This window comes from Coregonus clupeaformis, unplaced genomic scaffold (genome assembly GCF_020615455.1).
Source record: "Coregonus clupeaformis isolate EN_2021a unplaced genomic scaffold, ASM2061545v1 scaf0165, whole genome shotgun sequence".
NCBI classification, from domain to species: Eukaryota; Metazoa; Chordata; class Actinopteri; order Salmoniformes; family Salmonidae; genus Coregonus; species Coregonus clupeaformis.
The window spans coordinates 514,541-540,016 of NW_025533620.1; the positions used below are offsets into that span (position 1 = coordinate 514,541).

The following is a 25,476-nucleotide window of genomic DNA, read 5'->3' on the forward strand; positions in this document are numbered from 1 at the left end:
CAAAACGTGCACCTAGGGGGTGCCCCGGACAGTTTGGGAAACCCTGCACTAGAACATACCTACCATAGATGACTTGTCTTTATCTGTGACCACATGGGCAGTGCTATTGAGGCTACAACCCATAGGAATCCCCACCTAGTTGACTACCTTAAAATGGAGGAAGCATGGTGGAAGCCCTCAATGGTGCTGCCCATGCTAAAAACGGCCTTTTGGCCAGTAGAGGCCTCTATCATTCTCTATGATACCCATCAACATTAAATGACAAAGGACTGAGGCGGTAACTAAGATATTATTTTCCTGGCGGATGTCAATAATTTCCCAGACAATGACAAGACAGAATCACAGACATCCAGTATTGCTGTTTGAGATTTGAAGAACGTTTATTTAACAACTTAATAAACCTTGTTTCACTGAAGTTATGACGCTTTTAAATGGTATTTTTTCAGCTTCGCTCGTTAGATTGGATGTTTAATCAGTGCAGGAACCAATGCGGTCTTAACATGCACCAGGGTTGAGGCCAGATACAGGTGTTTGTATCACACCACTGTATAAGAGCAGCTGATATAAAGCTCACCGACAATCAATTTCATATTATACACAATGTCTTATGTTTGAATTTCTTTCTATATAGGAAGGAAAACAAAAGTAAAAACCTACAAAAAGAAATCAAGCGGTAAAAATCAAGCACAGAAACATACAAACCTAAAAATGTGATGTTTGTGTCCTTTCAGGATCTCCCTCCCCTAACTCACAACTCTCAGTCCAGAGGCTGAGGCCAAAACTGCATTTTATAGTAAGTTTAAATTAATTATTGTAAATACTATGAAAAAAATGCAAGTTACACACCAAGCAAAGGAGAAATGACCTTTTTCCATCTTATCTGGTGTTCTCACAAGGAGAGTGAGGAATGCGTGATCGGGAGCGGGGGACAACACATACATTTCCCCCTGCGTGAGATGCTACTGGTGGGCACACTGCACTCCAGGGCCGTGGTGGCCTCCCTCATCATCTGAGCTGTCGTTGTAGGCCTCACGTCGTCCTCCAGACGAGCCCTGGCTGACGTCGTAGTCCTGCAGGTCCACCTCCTCTGCGTCCCCAGACACTATGGGAGCCTCGGCACGTGTTGGCAGCAAGTCTTCCAGCTCCTGGAGTTTACAGAGGAGAGGGTCACATCATTAGCGAGAACAATGTCACTTGTGTGGCTCTTAAAATGTGTAGCTCTTAAATGCCATTATCATCATTAGTAATGGTGTTTAAAAGCTGAGGTACCACAAGTGGCAGATTTGTATAACAAATGATCAAATTGTGTCATTCAATCCCATAATAGAACCTGTACCATAATGTTCAAGCTTGTGACAGAAAGGGACACAAGAAAGGCTTTTCCTAGTCCATCATGACTTACATTGAGTTTATCGGGGCTGATCCAGTTGTTGTCTGGGAACTGCACATCAAATTTAATATACAGGTCTCCTTTTTCAAATGGATTACGGTACTGTGGCATCCCCTCTCCTCGCACAACTCTGACCGAGCCTGTAAAATAAACAATGCATTATAGAAACACTACTTTCACATACTGCATGGATTAATATTCACCAGTACAAAATATCAAATTCTTACCTGGCTCAATGACTTTGCCAGCAGCGTACTTGACTACAATCTGTCTGCCGTCTAAGTGTTTCAACGTAAACTGGAATCCACAAAGTGCTTCAACCAGGCCAATCTTATGGGTCATGTGCAGGTCATGGGCCTCTCTTTTGTATGTCTGTTGGCATGAGAAAACAGGCGGAGTGTCAATATAGTAATAGAGAGGTGGTTTTAGGCCAATTTAAATGACAAACATTTGATAGAAATGTAACAAAGTATACCAGAGGACTAACTGATACTGCTGGCCAATAGTACATACAGTGGGGGAAAAAAGTATTTAGTCAGCCACCAATTGTGCAAGTTCTCCCACTTAAAAAGATGAGGCCTGTAATTTTCATCATATGTACACGTCAACTATGACAGACAAAATGAGAAAAAAAATCCAGACAATCACATTGTAGGATTTTTAATGAATTTATTTGCAAATTATGGTGGAAAATAAGTATTTGGTCAATAACAAAAGTTTCTCAATACTTTGTTATATACCCTTTGTTGGCAATGACACAGGTCAAACGTTTTCTGTAAGTCTTCACAAGGTTTTCACACACTGTTGCTGGTATTTGGCTCATTCCTCCATGCAGATCTCCTCTAGAGCAGTGATGTTTTGGGGCTGTCGCTGGGCAACACGGACTTTTAACTCCCTCCAAAGATTTTCTATGGGGTTGAGATCTGGAGACTGGCTAGGCCACCCAGGACCTTGAAATGCTTCTTACGAAGCCACTCCTTCGTGCCCGGGCGGTGTGTTTGGGATCATTGTCATGCTGAAAGACCCAGCCACGTTTAATCTTCAATGCCCTTGCTGATGGAAGGAGGTTTTCACTCAAAATCTCACGATACATGGCCCCATTCATTCTTTCCTTTACACAGATCAGTCGTCCTGGTCCCTTTGCAGAAAAACAGCCCCAAAGCATGATGTTTCCACCCCCATGCTTCACAGTAGGTATGGTGTTCTTTGGATGCAACTCAGCATTCTTTGTCCTCCAAACACGACGAGTTGAGTTTTTACCAAAACTTCTATTTTGGTTTCATCTGACCATATGACATTCTCCCAATCCTCTTCTGGATCATCCAAATGCACTCTAGCAAACTTCAGATGGGCCTGGACATGTACTGGCTTAAGCAGGGGGACACGTCTGGCACTGCAGGATTTGAGTCCCTGGCGGCGTAGTGTGTTACTGATGGTAGGCTTTGTTACTTTGGTCCCAGCTCTCTGCAGGTCATTCACTAGGTCCCCCCGTGTGGTTCTGGGATTTTGCTCACCGTTCTTGTGATCATTTTGACCCCACGGGGTGAGATCTTGCGTGGAGCCCCAGATCGAGGGGAGATTATCAGTGGTCTTGTATGTCTTCCATTTCCTAATAATTGCTCCCACAGTTGATTTCTTCAAACCAAGCTGCTTACCTATTGCAGATTCAGTCTTCCCAGCCTGGTGCAGGTCTACAATTTTGTTTCTGGTGTCCTTTGACAGCTCTTTGGTCTTGGCCATAGTGGAGTATGGAGTGTGACTGTTTGAGGTTGTGGACAGGTGTCTTTTATACTGATAACAAGTTCAAACAGGTGCCATTAATACAGGTAACGAGTGGAGGACAGAGGAGCCTCTTAAAGAAGAAGTTACAGTTCTGTGAGAGCCAGAAATCTTGCTTGTTTGTAGGTGATCTAATACTTATTTTCCACCATAATTTGCAAAAAAATTCATTAAAAAATCCTACAATGTGATTTTCTGGAGAAAAAAAATCTCTATTTGTCTATCATAGTTGACGTGTACCTATGATGAAAATTACAGGCCTCTCATCTTTTGAAGTGGGAGAACTTGCACAATTGGTGGCTGACTAAATACTTTTTCCCCCCACTGTAAATAATGAACATAAGATAATAGCCCCAGGAAGCTGTGCATATACATCCTGTCAGGGTATTGTCTCCCCTCCCCATTGACTCCTCTTTACTGGTCTATTCTTCACATGAGAGGCTGGTGCCATCAACATGTGTCTGTTCTCCCATCTTCTGAGCAGTGAGTGACAGTCTGGAGGTGACACAATGGAGTGGAAATGCTAGGGCTCCAGGATTAGGAACGACGTGCCACTCTTGACTATAATTAATACCAAGTTATGTCAGACATGCAGGGGGCTCAGAGGGTGGGAGGCCAGTACTGGAAACTGGATTACAGCATGTTCACATTGGCCTAACAGCATCGTGCCGTCACTGCAATCTGCTCCCAAAGGATCCCAGTCAAGAGTGCTGGGGACCCAACACAGCCAGCTGGCTGCTTTTGTTCAACCAACTACCATTCAACATTCTCCATCTATACTCCTCAATTCCTCATAGACGTGAGACATAATAGCTGAGTAATAACAAGTTTACACATCAATGTTGCACCTTCACTAATATGTTTCTACATTGTAATATTGCCTTTAGTCAACAAGAGAAGTAGTCTTAAGGAGTGGGGACCATGGTGTCCAGAGCACAGCAGTTCATCTCTACCTCGTGCTCCTTCTCTTGCAAGACGAGGACAATGTCTCCTGGCTCTACCCCAGGCGCCTGGTCAGCTTCCCCTCCGAAGGTGATCTTCTGCCCATGCTTCATGCCCTTGTCGACATGGACCTCCAGGATTTTCACCTCCTTGCTAACCTTCTTGCCCTCACACTTTTTACAGCGGTCTTTCTCATTGATGACCTCACCTGTAGGTATAACAATAGAAGTTTCAGAGTCTAAGGAGGGGGCAAAGCCTTTTCACACGTATCTGGGTACTACAAGTGTATGGTTCCTAAATGGTACTGTTGCTTACCTTCTCCATTACAATCAGTACAAACTGACTGCATTTGTTGGACCATCCCAGGAGCCAACTGTCTGATCATGATGCGCATACCACGCCCCCTGCAGGCCACACACTTCTGAACTGCGCCAGTCTTCCCACCCTGGCTGTTGAGAAGAAATAATTTTTTGTCTAACACACCAACAAACCTACATGATCAACATGTATGATGCAATAATTGACAGGCAGTGAAAGCAAGACCTCAACACTGCTTCATGTGAGCTAGAGAAGTAATTTGGAGGGGAAATTGTTGCAGATACCATTGGAAGAATGTGGAAACACTTACCCATTACAAGTGCCACAAAGAACATTCTTGCTCAGCTGCAGTTTAGTTGTTTTTCCATTGTACAGGTCTTCCAGTGAAACTCTTAAAAACCAAAGAACTTAATTAGAGACCGTAGCAAGGTCATAGAAACCGCAGGCCACTTGAACAGTCAGACATTTTTTTTTGATAATCACACAAGAGATCTATGACACCACCAATCCATAGACTAAGCTTACTTGAGTGGGTGAACCATGTCCTCTCCTCTTCGTCTACCACCATTTCGGCTGCGCCCCTGCCCGCCCATGAAGCCAAAGAGTCCGCCGCCGAAGATGTGTGAAAAGATGTCATCCATTCCCCCACCACCTCCACCTCCTTCCCGCAGTCCCTGCTCCCCATAGCGATCATATAGCTCCTTTTTCTCTGGATTAGTCAACACTTCATATGCAAAACTGATCTCCTTGAACTGTTTGAAGGAGAGGGTGTACATTAAGTTGTATGACATTTACAGATATTTGATAACATTCATGATGTAGCTACTCAGAAGTTTAAGGAATGATTGAACCCTTTCCTCACATCTTATCCCTCCCAAAAAAAATGTACTTCAAGCCATTTCAATACCTTGTCGCCAGCATTTGGGTTTTTATCGGGGTGATATTCCTTTGCTAGCTTCCGGTATGACTGAAAGAAAAGGCAAGCACATGAATAAAACATAACATTACAAGCATTGGTTCAAGGCACTGGTTTCGAGTATTTATGCTAGCTAGTTAGCCAATGAGTTGTATAACCATGGGCCTTCCACTTTTTACGTAATCCCAGTAGTAGCCATCAGTGAAATATGGACAGGAATCTGACGTTCCTTTTTACGGTAAAGTTAGTTAGCTGGCCTAAATAAGCTAGCTAGTAAATTGAATTTGAAGAAAACTGCGGAAGACAGCTAGCTACTATATGCGTAATGCGTGTTGACGGACCAGCTAGCTAGCTATTCTCATAATGACTCAAGTTAGCTACTGGCTAATTAGTTACAATGATTATAAATCACAACTATTAATCAGCTATCCATCAGAATTTCCACAACAAAATCAACCCAAAATGTCCGACCTGGAGATGTGGCCCCAAAATTACGTTACTGTGAATTAAACTGTAAACACGTGAGTTAACAGTTAACGTCGTAGGCTAGCCGGCTAAATTACGCAACTAGCCAGCTAACTAGTTTAGTGGCACACGTTAGCTAACAGTTAGTTAACGTTAACAGATCAAACCAGAGTAACCTTGAATATTTTACCTTATCTATAGCAACCTGGTTGAGGCGACTTGGTTGCGTCTTATCTGTTACCAGCAGATAGTCGCACGAGAGTTAGCTATCTACTAGCTAGCCATTGTCTTAGCTAGTACCAGTCTGGAAAAAGGTAAACAAAACAACTGCTAAAGTAATGGTTTAATATTTAACAATGTCTGATGTATTATGCGGACTCTAAACCAAAAGACAGGGAATAGTGCTAACGTTCTCGCTACCAACCACATGCTAACTTGTACAAAAAGATTAACTCGAAGGCGTTCGTTCAGAACGACGTTCTACAAGATGCCATCAACATCATTGAAAGCTAGCGCCAACAAGCGCAAAGTACAAACACCCAAACACTTTGCGCCAAAGACAGAGGTAGTTAACTAAAACAGTAAGGCAGATAAATGGTACTACAGGACACAAATTTGAGAAGAATTTGCTGATTGGCGCTAGTTGGCTAGAAACATAGAGCTAACTAGCTAGTCAAACTAGCTAACGTTAGCTAGCTACCGTTTCTAGGCCAGACTAGCTTTTAGCAAGAATAACCTATTTCCTGTTTCTACGAACAATTCAAACTCCACAGCACCTAGATTGAATTTGACTCGATAAATCGGGAGATACAATCAACGTTACCTTTTTCAACTCATTTTCAGTGGCAGTGGGGGACACACCTAGGATGTCATATAATTTAGTATCGACAACGTTTGCCATGATGAAGCTAAGGGAAGGACCTTCTGCACGGGAAGCGAGAATAGAAAGATTAAGAGCCGGTCGAAAACGTCATACGTTGCGTCAACTTTAACCTTTCTCCAGGCGTTTAAAAAGGGTGCATCTCAATTATAGTGACTTCCATATTTTCACCTCATCAATTTTCTCCTCTCTATTATACATGTCAAATTGATTCAGGTATTTTACATTGCTCACCAGTTTAGTGACATTGTGTCTGTTTTTGTCATCTTATCACACACAAGCTCGCACATGCACTCATACACACAGTATTTACGCAGTCTGCATATGTCTGTATACACTTCAGGAGTCATTTGTCCTCTCTTGGTTGACACATTCTACCATATCTTTACATTTAGGCCTACAGAATCATATCATTGGGTCTTTGTTGTGTATCGTATCCATGAGGTGTTGTAATGCCTGGGACAAAAGGACACTTGAGTCTTAGATGACTATGAGTCTATTTCAATTGAGGCAGATTGAGAATTAAAAGCACCACAGCACCCTCTGTTGACCTCTGTGACTACATTCATAGATGTTTGTTGTAGCTATCTGAGGGCTTCATTGTAGCTTCATTGTAGCTTCAGACCCCCATTGGTACTTGTGGTCCTCAGCTGGTAGAGCACGGCGCTTGTAACGCCAAGGTAGTGGGTTCGATCCCCGGGACCACCCATACACAAAAATGTATGCACGCATGACTGTAAGTCGCTTTGGATAAAAGCGTCTGTTAAATGGCATATTATTATTATTATATATTTGTGGCCCACTGTGTCTGTCCTCTGCCTTTTTAAGACAGATGAAGCCCTAAGCGCTCTCATAATGTCTAATGCAACATGACAGCAGAGAGAGGTGGTTGGGATGTTGGGTGGTGGAGTGAGAGAATCGGCCTCTATGGCTTATGTCTGTCTCTGTGTTTTGTGTGTCTCATCTGACAATGGTGTTACAGTAAATTAAGTGAAATTACATTTAATTGACATTGATTACTACAGACACTAATGGACATAAGATCCTATATACTGCATGCTACAGAGTTAATTTTGATTGAAGAGGGATTTTAAAAGGTCCGGTTACACGCAACTCAGTCAAACATTTTTTTTATTACATCTGTTACATGTATAATATAATCTTATAAAAAAATATGTATAGGACTGAGCATAGTAAATTATGGTAATTACTTACAATATACATAATATGAATTGGAGACTAATTTGAAATTCTTCAAAAATGGCTAAGAATACTATGTATTTGTACACATCAACAAAACAAAAACTTCACTTCAGGGTATTATCATTATTTGCAATTCCCATGCTGTTTCATCAAGTTGTTGTGTGGTTTTGGTAATTTGTATTACAGAGCAACTGTCAGTGTTAACTTATGAAATGAAAGGCAGACACAGGTAGGTGAGTAAGGTCTCTTTTAATGAAACAATGAAATCCTACAACCAGTGATCAAAATAATAAATCGTGGCCCATGTCTGTCTGTTTGATGAAACAGGTTGTGCTTGTTTTAAACAACAGTTCAGAAGACAAAATCTCATCTGTTTAGTCCTTATTCCACCATTCAGGTATATCAACGTTCCTGAATTAAAAGTCGCTTGCCTATTTAGGCTACTTTTTCACATCACTCTGAATTTGTTATCAACTCCTGAATGGCCCTTTTAGCTCTTGTCTATCTTGTCAAAAGTTAATGGAAACTCAACCCTGTACCCGATGAGTTTGTGTGGGCATCCCAATCCATTTATAGATTCCCCCTGTTTTGTATCTTCTGGGTTCACCACTATAGTGGTGAATCTGAACTCGAATCCCCAAATGGACCCAAGATGTTAAAAAACACACAGAGAACACATCTATTCCTCTGTCTAGATATCCTACATGAAAAACTGCCACTTCTGAATGTATATTTACTGTGTTCCCTCAAGACATAGAATATTCGTTGGGGCTCTGCATGTGTGTGGATGTGTGTGTGGTAATCATAGCCTGCATCACATAATTGTCATCATATATGCACATTTTTATCAAATCAAACAATACCAAATGAATGGGTTAAAAGCCAAGCAACAACATGAAGCTTGATACTCTGGTTTTAATATACAGTACATAGACAAAAATAAAGACTAACATAAGTTATGAGAAGCATACTATATCTGTGCTTGGCATGTGAATGAATGTAAATACAGTAAACAGTCTAAAGTCATTTTCATCTGTCTCTGTTCCCCTGTGTGGCAGTGTCCAGTTCTTTTGAGCATACAGGGGAAAGGCTGAATCTGCATGCGAGATTCCTCCCTATTAGACTGATCAAAAGAAGGAAAAAATAAAATAAATGAGAGTCAGGTTCCTCTCCTCCTTTTCTCCCCCTCTCCGCCTAGAAGTCCATGGACATTGAGCGCTGCTGGGGGTCGACGATGCTGGTGTTATTGCGGCCCCCGTTGCGGGAGCTGAGAGTGCCACAGCCTCCTGGCCCAGTGCTTCCAGCGCTTGGCCCGGCCGCTCCGCCGCGGACGTAGATCTCACAGGGGATCTCCTCCATGACGCGGTCTTCAATGACCTTCTCGGCGCAGTCGTGAGTCTGTTGGTAGCCGTAGCAGCTTTTCTTATAGGTGCTGTTAAAGGTCTTCATGGGCGGGGGCTTGGAGAAGTCGTTGTGGTAGGAGAGCTCCATGGAGCTGAGGGTGGTGCGGCTCTGCTTCATGCTGCCCCCCGAGGCCTGCAAGCCACAATGGTGCTCGTGGACACAGCGCGACGTGGTGGAGGAGCGGCGCAGCTTGTGGTAGCTCTCCAGCTCCTCTGATAGGTCGGCCAGGTCAGAGGAGATCTCCTTGTCACGGAGGGAGAAAAGCTCGTAATGGGGAGGGTCAAAGACCTCCTGGAAGCCAGCCTTGTTGAAGACTGGCCGGCGGGCTACCAACTTCTTCCTAGGCTGCTTCATCTGGACCAGGATGGAGATGATGAGTAGGACTAGAACCACGCCTGAGGACACGCCGATCACCGTGCCGTGGGTATTAGTGATCTGATGGAACAGGCCATTGGATTTCTTCTCTGTTTGTGAAGGGGAAAAAACAGTAAGTCTACTATAATGGTTTGGTTGTCATAAGTCAATTTACCACATGATAAAAATACTAAATGATTAAAAATAGATGATGGGAAATTTAAGTTTCACTCACCCTTACAATGGTTCTCATCCCAGGGGTAGACACAATTTTGAACCCCATTACACACCAATGAGTTATTGATGCACATGTTGCTATGGCAAAAGAACGTGTTGCTATTGCACGGGGCTGAAACAAGAGACAAGGTAAAGTTATTAAAGATTAAAACTACTGCAATAAACGCTAGATGTGTGCAACTTGAAACCATATATCATCATTTACAGGTTGCATGACATGATAGGCAATTGAAATGGCTGCTTCTCCTAGCAACCATGTAGAGTGGAAAAACAGCGTAGAGTATGGAGTGCAGTAAATCAATTTAGACGGCCATCACGAGGCACAGATGGCCAGGCGCGCTGAGACTCCTGACTAAACTAGCTTTTACAATGCTAGTCACGAGACAGCCGAGAAGGCTGGTAAATTGAACGTGACTGCTGGGCCCAGGAGATGGATGTGCGAGGCTGGTTCTGTGGGTCCTAACAGGCTACCCCCCGCCACACACTTACACCCCCTTCCTCCTGCCCCCCCCCCCCTCCCCAATTCTCTATCAGCGGTCTGAGCAGCTTGCCACCCCAAATCCCCCCATACACACCTCAAACCCCATCAGACAGTACTACAGCAAGGTAGACAATAGCCCCCACCAGGTCCCACTACACCACTGACACATACACGCTGTTTAGGGCCGAACACCAAACCATTCCCCTCCACTGCCGCGAGGCTAAGCGGTTCTGACAGCAGGATGAAGGGGTCATAAGACGCCTTCCATCTCCCGTTGAGTGCATGGAGCTCCCCTGACTATGCGCTCACTTCCAAACCGATTAGACATCTCTCGCCTTCAAAAAGCTTGTTCTCTCTCTGGGGTGTCAGCGCTGGTTCGTGTTCCCCATCTTCTCAGTTCCCCCTGAGAGAGCCCAGAACCACAGAGGTAATGAAAATGATGATGTACAGGATTCTGCATGTTCTGAGAAGGATAAGGACGAAAATATCCAAGGTGATAGTGCGGGTAAAAGTGGCATGACTGATTACTAAGATTAATGTCTCTGTTTTGTCCTTTAATTGAACCCCAGTCTATGACGTTGGGACAACATGAATTTAAAATGCAAGACAAACATTATGAAATATGTGATCTTGTTTAATGTGCGTCAGAAAGTTTTAAGAGCTCTCTTAAAAAACATCTCTGTTGAATTTAAAAGGTAATTAAGTGCTGCAGCGAAGGGAATAAAAAATAATATCTAAAATGAATACAGCAATTAATATATCTCTGATTATTCAGGCATTTAATGAAAATATTACAGTATGGCTGTCAGAGTGGTGTAGGTGGATGAGTAGGAATCAGGCGCAGGAAACCAGGAGGACTTCAACAGAACTTTACTAAAGTCCAAACACAAAATCAGTCGCCAACCCAACCGGGTGGCGCGAACAATTACGCACGAAAACACAGTGCGGAAACAACAAGAAAAGCGCACACAGTGCGAGCTCTAGAAAATACACAAATAACGAGAGAACAAACTCGTAGAAGCAGGCTGACATAAACAATCACGCATAACACCTGACCCAAACACACGAAACTAAATAAGGGAACAATTAAGACACAAATAAGGGACAGGTGTTATGAACAGACAAAACCAAATGAACATGAAACATAGAACGGTGGCAGCTAGTACTCCGGAGACGACGACCGCCCGAAGCCTGCCCGAACAAGGAAGAGGAGCAGCCTCGGCCGAAACCGTGACAGTACCCCCCCTTGACGCGCGGCTCCAGCCGTGCGCCGACCCGGAGCTCGGGACGACCCGGACGACGCGAGCAGGGCGCGCAGGATGACCCCGATGGAAATCGGTCAGTAGGGACTGGTCTAGTACGTCCCTCCTTGGCACCCAGCACCGCTCCTCCGGGCCGTACCCTCCCACTCCACGAGATATTGAAGACCCCCCATCCGGCGTCTAGAATCCAGGATGGACCTCACGGTATACGCCGGAGCCCCTCGATGTCCAACGGGGGCGGAGGAGTCTCCTCAATCTCAAAGTCCTGGAGTGGACCAGCTACCACCGGCCTGAGGAGAGACACATGGAACGAGGGGTTAATATTTTTGTAATCAACAGGTAGTTCTAACCTATAACTCACCTCGTTCAATCTCCTCAGGACTTTAAATGGCCCCACAAACCGCCGACCCAGCTTCCGGCAGGGCAGGCGGAGGGGCAGGTTTCTGGTTGAGAGCCAGACTCGATCTCCAGGTGCGTACACTGGCCCCTCACTGCGGTGTAGGTCGGCGCTCGTCTTCTGTCGACGTATGGCACGCTGCAGATGGACGTGTGCAGCGTCCCACGTCTCCTCCGAGCACCGCACCCACTCATCCACAGCGGGGGCCTCGATCTGGCTCTCATGCCATGGTGCCAGAACCGGCTGGTACCCTAACACACACTGAAAAGGGGTTAGTTGGGTGGAGGAGTGGCGAAGAGAGTTCTGTGCCATCTCGGCCCAGGGCACATATCTCACCCACTTCTCCGGCCGGCCCTGACAGTATGACCTCAGAAACCTACCCACATCCTGGTTGACACGTTCAACCTGCCCATTACTCTCCGGGTGGTAACCCGAGGTAAGGCTTACCGAAACCCCCAACCGTTCCATAAATGCTCTCCACACTCTAGAGGTGAACTGGGGGCCTCGGTCAGACACTATATCCTCGGGTACCCCGTAATGCCGGAAGACATGGGTGAACAGAGCCTCTGCGGTCTGTAGGGCAGTGGGTAGACCCGGCATGGGAAGGAGACGACAGGCCTTAGAGAACCGATCCACAACGACCAGGATGGTAGTATTCCCCTGTGAGGGGGGAAGGTCGGTAACAAAATCCACCGAGAGGTGGGACCAGGGTCGTTGTGGAATAGGCAGGGGTTGTAACTTACCCCTGGGCAAATGTCTGGGCGCCTTACACTGGGCACACACCGAACAGGAGGAGACATAAATCCTCACATCCCTAGCTAACGTTGGCCACCAGTACTTCGTGCTAAGGCAGTGCACTGTCCGGCCGATACCCGGATGGCCAGAGGAGGGGGACGTATGAGCCCAACAAATGAGGCGATCGCGCACTCGAGCGGAACGACGTCCGACCCACAGGACACTGTGGAGGACTCGGGTCGGTGCGTAACGCCCGCTCGATCTCACCATCAACCTCCCACACCACCGGAGCAACCAGACAAGACTCCGGTAGTATGGGCGTGGACTCAACTGACCTCTCCTCTGCGCCATACCGCCGAGACAGAGCATCTGCCTTCCCGTTCTGGGACCCAGGGATGTATGTGATTTTAAACACAAACCGGGCTAGGAACATAGTCCAGCGAGCCTGGCGAGGATTCAGTCTCCTAGCTGCCCGGATGTACTCCAGGTTACGATGGTCAGTTAGAATGAGGAAAGGGTGTTGAGCCCCCTCGAGCCAATGCCGCCACACCTTTAGGGCCTGTACCACGGCTAACAGCTCCCTGTCTCCTACGTCATAATTCCCGCTCCGCCGGACTGAGCTTCTTTGAGTAAAACGCACAGGGACGGAGTTTAGGTGGAGTGCCAGAACGCTGGGAAAGAACGGCCCCTATCCCGGCCTCTGACGCGTCCACCTCTACTTGGAACGGTAAAGAGGGATCCGGATGCGCCAACACCGGCGCCGAGGTAAACAGGTCCTTCAGTCTCCCCAAATGCCCTGTCCGCCTCAGCTGACCACCGCAAGCGCACCGGACCCCCCTTTAACAGAGACGTTATGGGAGCTGCCACCTGTCCAAAACCCCGGATAAACCTCCGGTAATTACTGCAAAACCCAAGAACCGTTGCACCTCCTTCACAGTGGTTGGGGTCTGCCAATTACGCACAGCTGACACCCGGTCTACCTCCATCTTCACCCCTGACGCAGATAACTGGTAACCCAGAAAGGAGACCGACTTCTGAAAAAACAGACATTTCTCTGCCTTGACATATAGGTCATGCTCCAACAGCCTCCTCAATACTCGGCGCACCAGGGCTACATGCTCAGCACGGGTAGGACTATACACCAGAATGTCGTCGATGTACACAACTACTCCCTGTCCCTGCATGTCCCGGAAGATCTCATCGACGAAGGATTGGAAGACTGAGGGAGCATTCATCAACCCATATGGCATGACTAGATACTCGTAGTGTCCGGAAGTCGTGCTAAACGCTGTCTTCCATTCATCGCCCTCTCGAATGCGCACCAAGTTATATGCGCTCCTAAGATCCAATTTTGTAAAGAACTGCGCACCGTGCAGTGACTCCCGTCATCGTCGCAATCAGAGGAAGTGGATAGCTGTACTTCACTGTGATCTGATTGAGACCGCGGTAATCAATACACGGGCGCAGACCTCCATCCTTTTTCTTCACAAAAAGAAACTTGAGGAAGCGGGTGAAACGGGAGGCCCGTATGTATCCCTGTCTAAGAGACTCAGAAATGTATGTCTCCATAGCCTTTCTCTCCTCTTGAGACAAAGGATACACATGGCTCCGCGGGAGAGCTGCTCCTGACTGGAGATCTATCGCACAATCCCCCCGTCTATGAGGCGGCAGCTGCGCCGCCCTAGTCTTACTGAACGCTAATGCCAAATCCTCATACTCGGGGGAATCTGCAGTGCTGGCATTAGATTCGGACTCTCCACCGAGGTCGCCCCTATGGAAACACCCAGACACCGCCCCTCACATTGAGCAGACCACCCTTTAAGAGCTTTCTCTCGCCACCTAATAATAGGGTCATGAGTCATCAACCAGGGAAGACCCAGCACTACCGGATACGCAGGAGAGTCAATCAGATAGAGCTGAATTCTCTCCTCATGACCCTCCTGCGCCATCATCTGAAGGGGTGCTGTGACTTCCCTAATCAACCCAGACCCTAACGGACGGCTATCTAGGGCATGGACGGGGAAAGGCTTATCCACTGGAAGGAGGGGAATCCCTAACTCTATACAGAACTGGCGATCTACAAAATTCCCAGCTGCGCCGGAATCTACCAGCGCCTTATGCTGGGCACGAGGTGCAACCTGTGGGAAACAAACAGGCAAGGTTAGGTGCACGACAGAAAGCTCTGGGTAAGCAGGGCGCCTACTCACCTGGGGGACCCCCAATGCGTGACCTGCCATCTCCCTCACTGGAGGACCCGCCCCAACACCTAGCCGCGGTGTGCCCTCCACGACCACAGTTGGTGCAAGGGCCGGGTCCCCTCGGGCTCCTCCTCCTCCGTTTCCTAGCGCCAGCACCTCCGAGCTCCATAGGGCTCGGCTCGGAGGTGCTGGAGAGTGGAATGGGCGAACCCCCCTCCGGGGACGCCCACGGGTGGCGAGCAGGGTATCCAGCCGGATGGCCATGTCGACCAGCTGGTCGAACGTCAACGACGTGTCCCTGCACGCCAACTCTCGCTGGACGTCCTCCCGGAGGCTGCAGCGGAAATGGTCGATATGGGCCCGCTCATTCCACCCTGCATCAGCCGCTAGGGTCCGAAACTCCAAGGCAAAGTCATGGGCGCTCCTCATCCCCTGTCGGAGGTAGAATAGACGTTCCCCCGCCGCCTTCCCTTCTGGTGGATGGTCGAACACAGCACGGAAGCGGCGGGAGAACTCCGCATAGTTCGTGGTAGCGGCGTCCATTCTCCTCCACTCGGCGTTGGCCCACTCCAACGCCTTGCCGGTGAGACAGGAGATGAGGGCTGAGACGCTCTCGTGTCCCGAGGGGCGCCGGGTGTACGGTGGCGAGGTAGAGCTCCACCTGCAGCAGGAACCCTTGACACCCGGCAGTGGAGCCGTCGTACGCCCTCGGGAGCGAGAGCCGAATCCCACTAGGTTCCGGAGATGAGACAGGAGGGCTGACCGATGGGGCTGGTTCGGTTCGTGGAGGTGTGGGAACCCCGCTGGTCTCCCATCGGTGCAGCGTATTCATCACCCTCTCCAGGGCATGACAGACCTGGTTGATGCGGTCCTCCTGACCACGAAGACGTTCATCCATCTCGGCTGTCGGCGCGGTCGCTCCTGCTGATTCCATGGAAAGGATGCGTGATTCTGTCAGAGTGGTGTAGGTGGATGAGTAGGAATCAGGCGCAGGAAACCAGGAGGACTTCAACAGAACTTTACTAAAGTCCAAACACAAAATCAGTCGCCAACCCAACCGGGTGGCGCGAACAATTACGCACGAAAACACAGTGCGGAAACAACAAGAAAAGCGCACACAGTGCGAGCTCTAGAAAATACACAAATAACGAGAGAACAAACTCGTAGAAGCAGGCTGACATAAACAATCACGCATAACACCTGACCCAAACACACGAAACTAAATAAGGGAACAATTAAGACAAAAATAAGGGACAGGTGTTATGAACAGACAAAACCAAATGAACATGAAACATAGAACGGTGGCAGCTAGTACTCCGGAGACGACGACCGCCGAAGCCTGCCCGAACAAGGAAGAGGAGCAGCCTCGGCCGAAACCGTGACAATGGCGGAGGAACAACTGAAGAGTTTATTTTCAAAACTCTATATCGACTAATTCTTCACATTTGTTTTTTATTTCATGAGAAATTAATGGTTATGGGTACCTTTATGTGTGTGAAATATTACTGTTCTCAGAATGTTTATTAATAGATTTAGCAAAATACTATATATCCATTGTTTAGCTGGAATGTTTAGCTGGAATGTATATTTAACATATAAATGAAACCCATCATAAATCTAACCTCATGCTATAGTGTTTGGTTAGAGTTAGGTCTCGTCCCACAGGGCACCGTATTCTCTATATAGTGCACTACTTTTGACCAGAGCCCAAATCTCATAATACTGTATTGAGATATATATATATTGATTTCATAAATGTATAATTTGTAAAGTTATTTAATAAAAATGTAATTATTTGTCACATTTGACTGTGTAAAACCTTGCAGTACTACTTTCTTCTCTGAGAATGAGGCGGATATATCTATTTGTCTCTCTGAAATTAAATCATCTAGTTTAAAAACCCCATGCCATGATTAGATGTGGAAAAAACACACACATTTCCTTCAGAAGTTCTGTAGCCCTTTACACTCATACCCGTATACGTGTTGAAAATGGCAGATTTGGACACTGATACGCACCTACATTGGAACGCAGTGGCTGTACAGTAACATGCTATAAATTATGTCAGGGGTCAGGCTCTGCGCTTCACAGCACTGTACGGGTTTTGACTGACAGCCGTTCTGAACTTGAGCACTGCACGCGACAAGAAGTTGCCTCATCCCTCCCGCTAATTGGGCAACATTTACACATTTTTGTTGTTTTAGTGAGGGAAATGCGATAAATTAAAAGGACTTGATGTATTTTGAAAGATGAGACATTGAGGATTGTAATAAATACCGCTTTGATGTCATACAAGCATGCCAAACACCTGTGAGTCCAAATGTGCACTTTACATTTCCATATCATAAAACTCATGTCATATACAGTGTCAACGTTTATGATCTCTATCTTTGATGTCAAGTTACAAGATGACAGGACGTCATACCCTGGGTTGTTCTGAACAGAATGAGCCTATGTTTGTCTATTGTGAAGAAAATTTTCCACAGATCATGCACCTGAATGCACTCATGACTCCATTCTGTGCACACCAAAATTACTATCGGTTTCTCTGAATTTCCTTGTGAAAGCCTAAGAAACATTTAAAATTAGCCCTATCCATATAGGCCAAGAGTGTAAAGGGTTAAACAAAAAAAGCTAATTTACTAACATAATAATAACACATTATTCAGCTTTTCCATTCATCAATGGAAGATAAATCCCACTTGTCCATTGTGAATGATGACCCATAATTATGGCCAATGTGTTACACTGTTACCTGCATATCAATAACTTGTCATTTTCTTTGAGGTACTCAGCAAAGGGAAAATAATTGGCTTTGCGATATCACTGCATAGTATGCAACTTTAATTAACTTTCCATTTCTAAAATGAGAGTTGAATGTCAGTCAGTTATTTACTATTCAGAGGATGTAGATGTCGTCAATAAATCAATAATAATAGTAGGCAGTTGGCCCCATCTATCTCTTCCAACCTTCCATACATCTGCTGTGTGTCTGGACAAAATACTGACCACTAAATCATGAGAATAAAAAACATGGAGACAAGAGGACCTGCCAATTGATAAAGTACCCAGACTGATCGTAATTATTTATCTCCAAATTAACTCTTGGTTTAGACGGCCCACAATAACTGCAAGTAAGATTTCTGATAAAATAAGGAGAACACTCACGGTCGACGAATGAGGTGAAGAGCATCTGGAAGCGGCTGAGTCGGCTCTTCTCATCGGCCCACATCCTCACCACTCCCACCCCGTTGGCTAGCATGACGTCATTAGCCACGGTGCTGCAGAACTTGGCCTTTAGGTTTTCTATGGCACTGCTGCCATCGTACACTGCCACAAAGTTCTTATTGCACTCGTTGGAGTGCTCCATCTGGTATTCCAGGAACCGAATGTAAATCTACAGCCAGAAATCACCACATCACAACACAGAACCATGGCTACTCTGCTGACATTCAGAAAGAAATTAACACAAATTAAGTGAAAATTGAAGCATTTAAAAAGGGATATTGGTACTGAAGGATAATACACTCATACTTGGGCTAAGCCTATCCTGGTAGGCTTAGCCCAATTGTATAGCACACAACCACCAGGAAACATTGACCTCAGATGAAGAGTTGCACAACTAAATCTTTTGAGTACAATATTGCTGCTTTGCACCCACGGGATAGGCTCTAATCTTAACATTCTGTCCATATCTAACCTGTCTCTGTATCGTTCTAGCGAGCACCTTGTGAATTCAGCCCGGAACAATCCAGCCTCTTTAGCACATTTGAACTCATAAGACTGCAGACATCAAGAGGATGCTTTTAGCTTCATTCCCAGTACTGCTGATTCTGTTTTTCTGCTATTTCTGCATCATTGGCCTAATACCTGCTGCCCTGGTTAGGCTACTGCTAATTTGAGATACCCTTCATTGTTTCCACAGCAGAGAGAGGGTCAGGGGACTGTTATGTCTTACTCCCAGTCTCTTGTGTTCTAATCAATTGGTGGTTTTTCAGTGGCTGGACCTCTGCAGTGAGTGACGTGATTACCCATTTAGCCACTGGAGAGAAGGAGGGGGGGAACAAGATGTTCACCTTGGACTGAGGAGGAGCGCGGATGGTCCAGATACAGTCCAGAGCATCACCAGTCTTAATCTTATCCTCCTCTTCTACCTGACTGGAGCGGATAACACCATCATAGCCACCAATCTCAAACTGACAATCTGAGGAGAGAGAAAGGTGAGGACGGGGGAAGGACAGGGGAGGGGGGTTATGGATAAGAGAAGGATTGCAGAAGAAGGAAAGGTGAGCATAAGGGAAGAGATAGAAAAACGGGAACAAAGAAACTAGAGAGGAAGAGAGAGAGAGAAAGTGAGTGAGAGAGAGAGAAAGGAGAGAGAGGAGAGAGAGAGAAAGGAGAAAGAGAGAGAAAGTGAGAGAGAGAGAGAGAGAGAGAGAGAGAGGAGAGAGAGAAAGAGAGAGAAAGAGAGAGAAAGTGAGAGAGAGGAGAAAGAGAGGTGTCTCTGTGTGTGAGAGAGCATGTGTCAGTGAAAGATAGCACCCAGTAAGCTTTAGAGCACAGAGCTCTTCAAATTGGATCGGACACACCGGTGAAATATTGAAGAGCTTACCTGGAATCGGGTTTAACAGTCCACCCACATGCAGATGAAAATCTGGGTCTGAAATTATAAACAGGAAAGCACATGAGTCTTGATCCACAGAGCTGGAATTCACGAGTAAAGAAAAGTGATAAGATCCCATTAAAGTAAGCCAGATAAACTGGGGAAGACCATTGGGAGCTAATATCTGTGGCCCGATGTGAGACGCTGATTTCAGTGTCCTAGTGTATAAAATTGGATGGCCTTTGACAGTAAATTTGTGGATGTGCTGTAGTCCTTCTTATCCACACCTATGAATGTGTATGTAATGATGATATGCCCAGTAGGCTAGCTCTAACTGAGAACAGGTGTACCTGCTATAAAGGTGTATTTGATACGGAACCCAACACCCTCCAGCTCCTCGTCGCTGGTGAACTTGATCCACATGAAGCGGCCCGTGGATGTGACCAGGCCTGGGCTCTTCGACCCACAGAAGCGGTCGATGATCGGTGAGAAGCCAAATGGACCATCCCGTACCTCGATATGATCAAAGCGGCACTCAAAGGAGGGCTCCATGTAGTAGTTCTTATCAAAGGCCAACTGGATTCTTTGACGAGGGAGAGCTGGAGGAGGTGATAGAGGAGGAGGAGGAGTGTTAGGGGTGTGTTGGGTTTAGTTTTTGCTAAAAGGCTTTGCTCCATGGACTGCGTTTACCAGTACAGCAGGGTCTCAGTCTGCATACAAACTTGTTTAAAAATCTGCTAAACTCCTGTTTTCTACTCATATGCACAGCCAGTTTATGGATGCCTGCATAAATACACAAAGGTACCCATGCTTAGGGCTCGATTCAATCCATATCGCTGAAGTTCAGCGCTATAGCCAGATTGAAATGTAAAGGTAATTTTTGATTGAGCCGACATATGCAGGATTTACCATGAATGCAGTCTCCACAAACGTGGGAACATTGCCTTTAAATTTAAATTGCGCTGTAGCGCTGAACTTCGGTGATACGTATTAAATTGGGCCCTTACACTAACGCACATTTGCTGATGCATACACACATGACTTGACATGACTTGACATGTCAGCATGTTTCCTTACAGGTTCTGAACCAAAACACAAAACTTGGACCATACATTTGAGTTTAGAAGTTCACATCATGTAAATCCCACCCTACATGACTGGCTCAAGTAGTCTCCCAGAATCAACATGACTCCCACTTGCACATACCATTTTTTTAAAAGGCCAGCTAATTCCTGTCTTCATAGATGAATTACATATACATCAGACTGCCTGCTATGATAAAATGGGAAACGGTAGAAAAATTGATAAGAGAGGGTAATGCCTTTGAACTGAAACAAATGATCCCACCATTTAAATGATGACGTCACAGCTCAGACACACACGTAAAGACAAATCATGTCACTAGCTCACCCACACTGACACAAATAATGTCACCGCCAGCACACACACCGAAACAAATGAGCTGTACTTCGAAGGTATGTGGGAAGCAATAATGTCACTATTTTAAACAGGAATAAATGATGGATGCCTACCGTACAGATTCAGCCAAGCTGTCACTACTGTTATCACAAACCTAAATCACATGTATATTTCCCCTGGTAAGGATTAGAAACAAGAGCTCTCAGTTCAAATTAGCTAGATACATACCAAAGATAGTGTTGCACAGCTAAGCTTGATAACTCAATACAACAACACACTGAAACAATAGAAGAAATACACAATCACCAACCAAAAGTCACATAATATGAGAGACAAAAGTCTCTGCAATGCAGTCAACAAGCCATGAATTGTGAAATATAAACCAGGTTGACTGACACTTCTGACTGATGAGTATTGAGTGTCTCACCCTCGTAAGACCTTTGGAGATGAGAGATGAACGATGCAATTCATTATTGGGTTTGAGTCATGATGATCTGGAGAATTGGCCTTGTTAAGCCCTGCTCATTGATTATTTGGATTGTCAATGCTGTTTTGTCAAGGTAGGTTCCATGGCTATGCTAGTTGATGTATCCACAGAGGGAGCCATTGAGCTTCACCAAGTCTTCAATTTTCCTCCAACTGATGAAATCACACTATCAGTTCCTGCAGCCTAGTTAGTCTCGGCTGAGTTTTACCACAATCATATAGGTTTGGGACTTTTGGATGACATGACTCTGATAAGGTGTATATAGTGACTGGCAGGCTGTCAAAATTGCAACAAACCAATAAGAAGCTATTATCCACATTCTAAGGCACTGCTGAGGCTATTTTTGTGTGAGCGGGCATAAACAGACATGTACCTTCCAAGATGTAAACACACTCCTTGTTAGGGGGGTATGTGTTGGGGTAGTTGGGGGATGTGAAGACTCCCCCGTTGATGTTGCGGACCCAGGTGCCACATTCGTTAAGATTCTGAGGTGGACTGCTTTCATTCTGAGAAAAGGACTCTGATAAAAGACAGTGAAAAGAATCAAGACCATGTTTGAATTGGGATATGTATGGGATTAGATCAATTTATTGTGATTCTGCCAGTGAAAATGATTTATGTGCTACAACGTGACCAATTATTCCCCCATAATCTGACATGATGACAACAGGAGACGCACCTTTAGTTCTCTGTGCCAGAGCAAATCCCTCTTCTATCAGAATAAGGAGTACCCAGGCTGTAAGAGAAAAACATTACAATGTCAATGATTTGCACCCTTATTTTTCATAAAAGTACCATTTAATACGACTGGAACAGGTAAAAACAATGTAATCAAAGTATTGAAATAATAGGCAATCTAACAAACTAGCTCACACATCCCTCATTAAAAAGCAATTATGTGAAGCTTGAAATCTGCTAGTTAAGATAGGAAATAGTAATTACCAGTTTAAATGAGAAACATGCCTTCTTTTCTGTTGGGTGAAATAATTATAAACCTTTTCTTTTTTTAAACTAAATTGTGTATGTGTGATTATTGGAACAGCTGTGATGCAGACCGGACAGCATTAAGAATTATAGCCCTACTTATATCCATAATAACCTAACATAACAGTGCAAGCAAGCACACACACACACACACACACACACACACACACACACACACACACACACACACACACACACACACACACACACACACACACACACACACACACAAGCACACCTACACAAGCACACACACACAGTGAAAGAGCCAATGACATTGACAGTAAAGATGCATCTTGCAATTCATGAACTTGTATGCACCAAGTGTGCATGATGTGCAACAATACTTTACAGAATATTGATCCATGGGTCTTGTAGATGTATCCCTACCATTATATTTCATAGGTTGTGCCATTGAGAGCTTATTAAAAAAGCCTCTTATCGGACCGAAGACATATTATAACCAAAAGCCTGAAGCCGAATTCAGATTGCTGCCTAAAGAGCTATCTCCTCCATACCAGTTACAGCTAAATAAAGAAGGCTGTATATCTGTGTATGTGTTATCATATTGTCCTCTGATGGTGTGACAGGGAGCACTCATTGGTAGGCCCACATCGTCAGGCCTATCAGAGCATCGCCAGCCCTCCAGTATCCTGTCCTGAATGAAGACAGCACCAGAACAAATGGGATAAGGCTCGCAGGCGTGATGCCACAATGAGAGACAGGCATCCGGAGACAGCAGCAACAGCACTGCATTGTGTATTATATCAGTGCTAAAACTGCTCGCAGTACCCCTGTGCACATTTCAGCCCACAACACTACTGTCTTCTCCAGATAAGCCGACGTAGGTTTACCCCCAACGGATTTTAAATGACTGTGCTACTTATATCACATTAAACCGCGAGCGTGAGCCTGACAGATGCATAATGAAACATGGATTGACTACAGCCACCCAGGCTTGCAAAAAGATATCAGACAGCATGTTCTCTACTATACACACCCTCTCTCTTCCTGGCCTTGATACGTTGAAGGCCAAAAGGCCACACCGTGTACACACACCTTTCCATGCATGGCCTGACTATTAGTCTATTCACATAGATTTGTCCTTTCTGGATACTACCCCACTATGGGGGACCACTGAAAGACCATAACTACCTCTTAAAAGCAGTCTATGGCAGGCATTCATTGTAGAACACAGTTGGTTCAAACAGCTTTGAATGGGCCTGTAGGTCTGATTCGAAAAGGTTGAATGCCTTTAAAAGATAGCCTACACTACCCGAAGAACATGAATGGGAGAGCATTTTAAATAAAAATGGATGGCCTACCACATTGCTTGTTTAAATGAACCCCAAAAGCATAGATATGTCCCTGTTGGACGTTGGCTGATGCATTTTGATTTTGATTCTGCAATTATATTACAAAAATGAAACATAGGGCTATACAGAGTTAGAACGCTACATTCAGTTGTTGTTAATACTATTTAGACGACTAGACTTCGTGCCTTTCGTGACTGAAATAGCCCAGGCCTACTGAAATGAGCTCAACATGAGGTTCTCCCCCTCCGTGATAAGATTCAGTGCAGTTTACATGCTAGGTGTCTTAAACAATACTTGACAGTACCTTTAAATAATAGGCCTACAGTACAGTACAAAACACAATGATTTCAGAGCAGAATATCGTGGCTCAAAATGAGCTGCAAACCGCAGCTGTGGCCTTGTCCCAGATGTGGCGCGAATCAGCAGGAGCTGTCACTTCAGCACCACGCTCCCATGCGCAGTTCTGCTAAAACACAGCGATTTTCAACTCCTACATAAATTAGGCTATTTGCCGATTCCATATGTATTCATCACACATGACTTGAGATCAGAAATCAAGTTATTAACCCATAAGAGTCTAAGCCCTGTCACCACAGATGCAGAAGTGTTACACAGGTGGATCGAGACGCATCCAATGCAAAATAACAGATATCTATATATTCTTTAAGGGGATTTTTTTAAAATGCTATTTAGATATTTAGACATCGACCTTAGGTGTTAACAGAAAAGCAGCCTAAATTGGAATGCATTCTTCCGGATTGTGTAGCCTTGTGCAAATGTCACATTTTATAAGAGAGGATATTGGCACATTTCAAAGATAACCCTTGCAGTAACCTAAAAAGCTAATAGAATATATAACTGAATATAAGTAAACCTGCAGATGGCGATCCCATTCACTACTTGCAAACATGAACACAATAAAACAACTTGGCGCAAAATAAAATAAAACGGGAGACAATTACATTTAAGTCATTTGCAAGACGCACTTATCCAGAGCGACTTACAGTTAGTGAGTGATATACATTTTCATACTGGCCCCCTGTGGGAAACGAACCCACAACCCTGGCGTTGCAAGCGCCACGCTCTACCAACTGAGCTACAGGAGACATTTGGTAAGGATGAGTTTTGCCTATATTGCAGAAGAATAAGGGATGAATTATATCACAGTCGATGCGAGGGATTATTAGCCTTCTGTATCATATCAGTGGTCCTTAAATGCGATCCAAAAGCACTCCGATGCTCAGTAAAACTCACCTCTGTGCATTTCCTCTCCCTGTGTGGTGGTGCCAAATACGTTCTCCTTCTTAAGCTTGGGGAGTTACACGCTTTATCTCTCCATTTTATGGATCCAAGGCAATGAGTCGCTGTTCATAAAATCCAACTTTTCATTGATCGCCTTAATTCCATAGTCAGAAAGACAACCATGCACTCCGAATTTCCTTTGAGGAAAACACGCGCTTCTTCTTCAACCACTCCCGATTAGTATTAAATACAACGTTAATTCCATCTAGATAGATGTCTTGTAGTTCCAAATGCAACATATGCTATTATTAAAGCAGGTTGTATTGTCCAGTGAGGTTGAGCAGCGGAGTATCCGAGAGACGCGCACAGAGAGACGCACAGAGTGGTCTCTGGCTGAACTGAAGTAATGGCACTAAACAAGGCTCATTTAAGCTCTGGGCGATGATTGCGTGAATGAGCAGCTT

General features: G+C 45.2%; 2 protein-coding genes across 3 annotated transcripts; both read right to left on the bottom strand.

The window, feature by feature from the left end:
• Positions 1-355: 355 nt before the first annotated feature.
• On the bottom strand, positions 356-6,762 carry LOC121582325 (dnaJ homolog subfamily A member 2). Its single transcript, XM_041898041.2, has 9 exons — positions 6,634-6,762; positions 5,337-5,396; positions 4,955-5,181; positions 4,740-4,820; positions 4,427-4,560; positions 4,123-4,319; positions 1,618-1,762; positions 1,403-1,530; positions 356-1,145 (listed from the first exon to the last, which is right to left on the bottom strand). The coding sequence occupies exons 1-9, from the start codon at positions 6,709-6,711 to the stop codon at positions 960-962; spliced, it is 1,236 nt and encodes a 411-aa protein (XP_041753975.1). The 5' UTR covers positions 6,712-6,762; the 3' UTR covers positions 356-959.
• Positions 6,763-9,081: 2,319 nt separating this feature from the next.
• LOC121582324 (neuropilin and tolloid-like protein 2) lies at positions 9,082-25,440 on the bottom strand. 2 transcript variants are annotated; one of them, XM_041898040.2, is made up of 9 exons: positions 25,025-25,440; positions 22,150-22,206; positions 21,844-21,990; positions 19,915-20,163; positions 19,574-19,621; positions 19,038-19,165; positions 18,130-18,358; positions 9,887-10,000; positions 9,082-9,761 (listed from the first exon to the last, which is right to left on the bottom strand). In XM_041898040.2, exons 1-9 carry the CDS (start codon positions 25,032-25,034, stop codon positions 9,088-9,090), a joined length of 1,656 nt encoding a protein of 551 aa, XP_041753974.2. In that variant the 5' UTR covers positions 25,035-25,440; the 3' UTR covers positions 9,082-9,087. The 2 variants fall into 2 exon arrangements, with proteins under 2 accessions (XP_041753974.2, XP_045069815.1); XM_045213880.1 differs by lacking the exons at positions 21,844-21,990; positions 22,150-22,206.
• Positions 25,441-25,476: the final 36 nt, after the last annotated feature.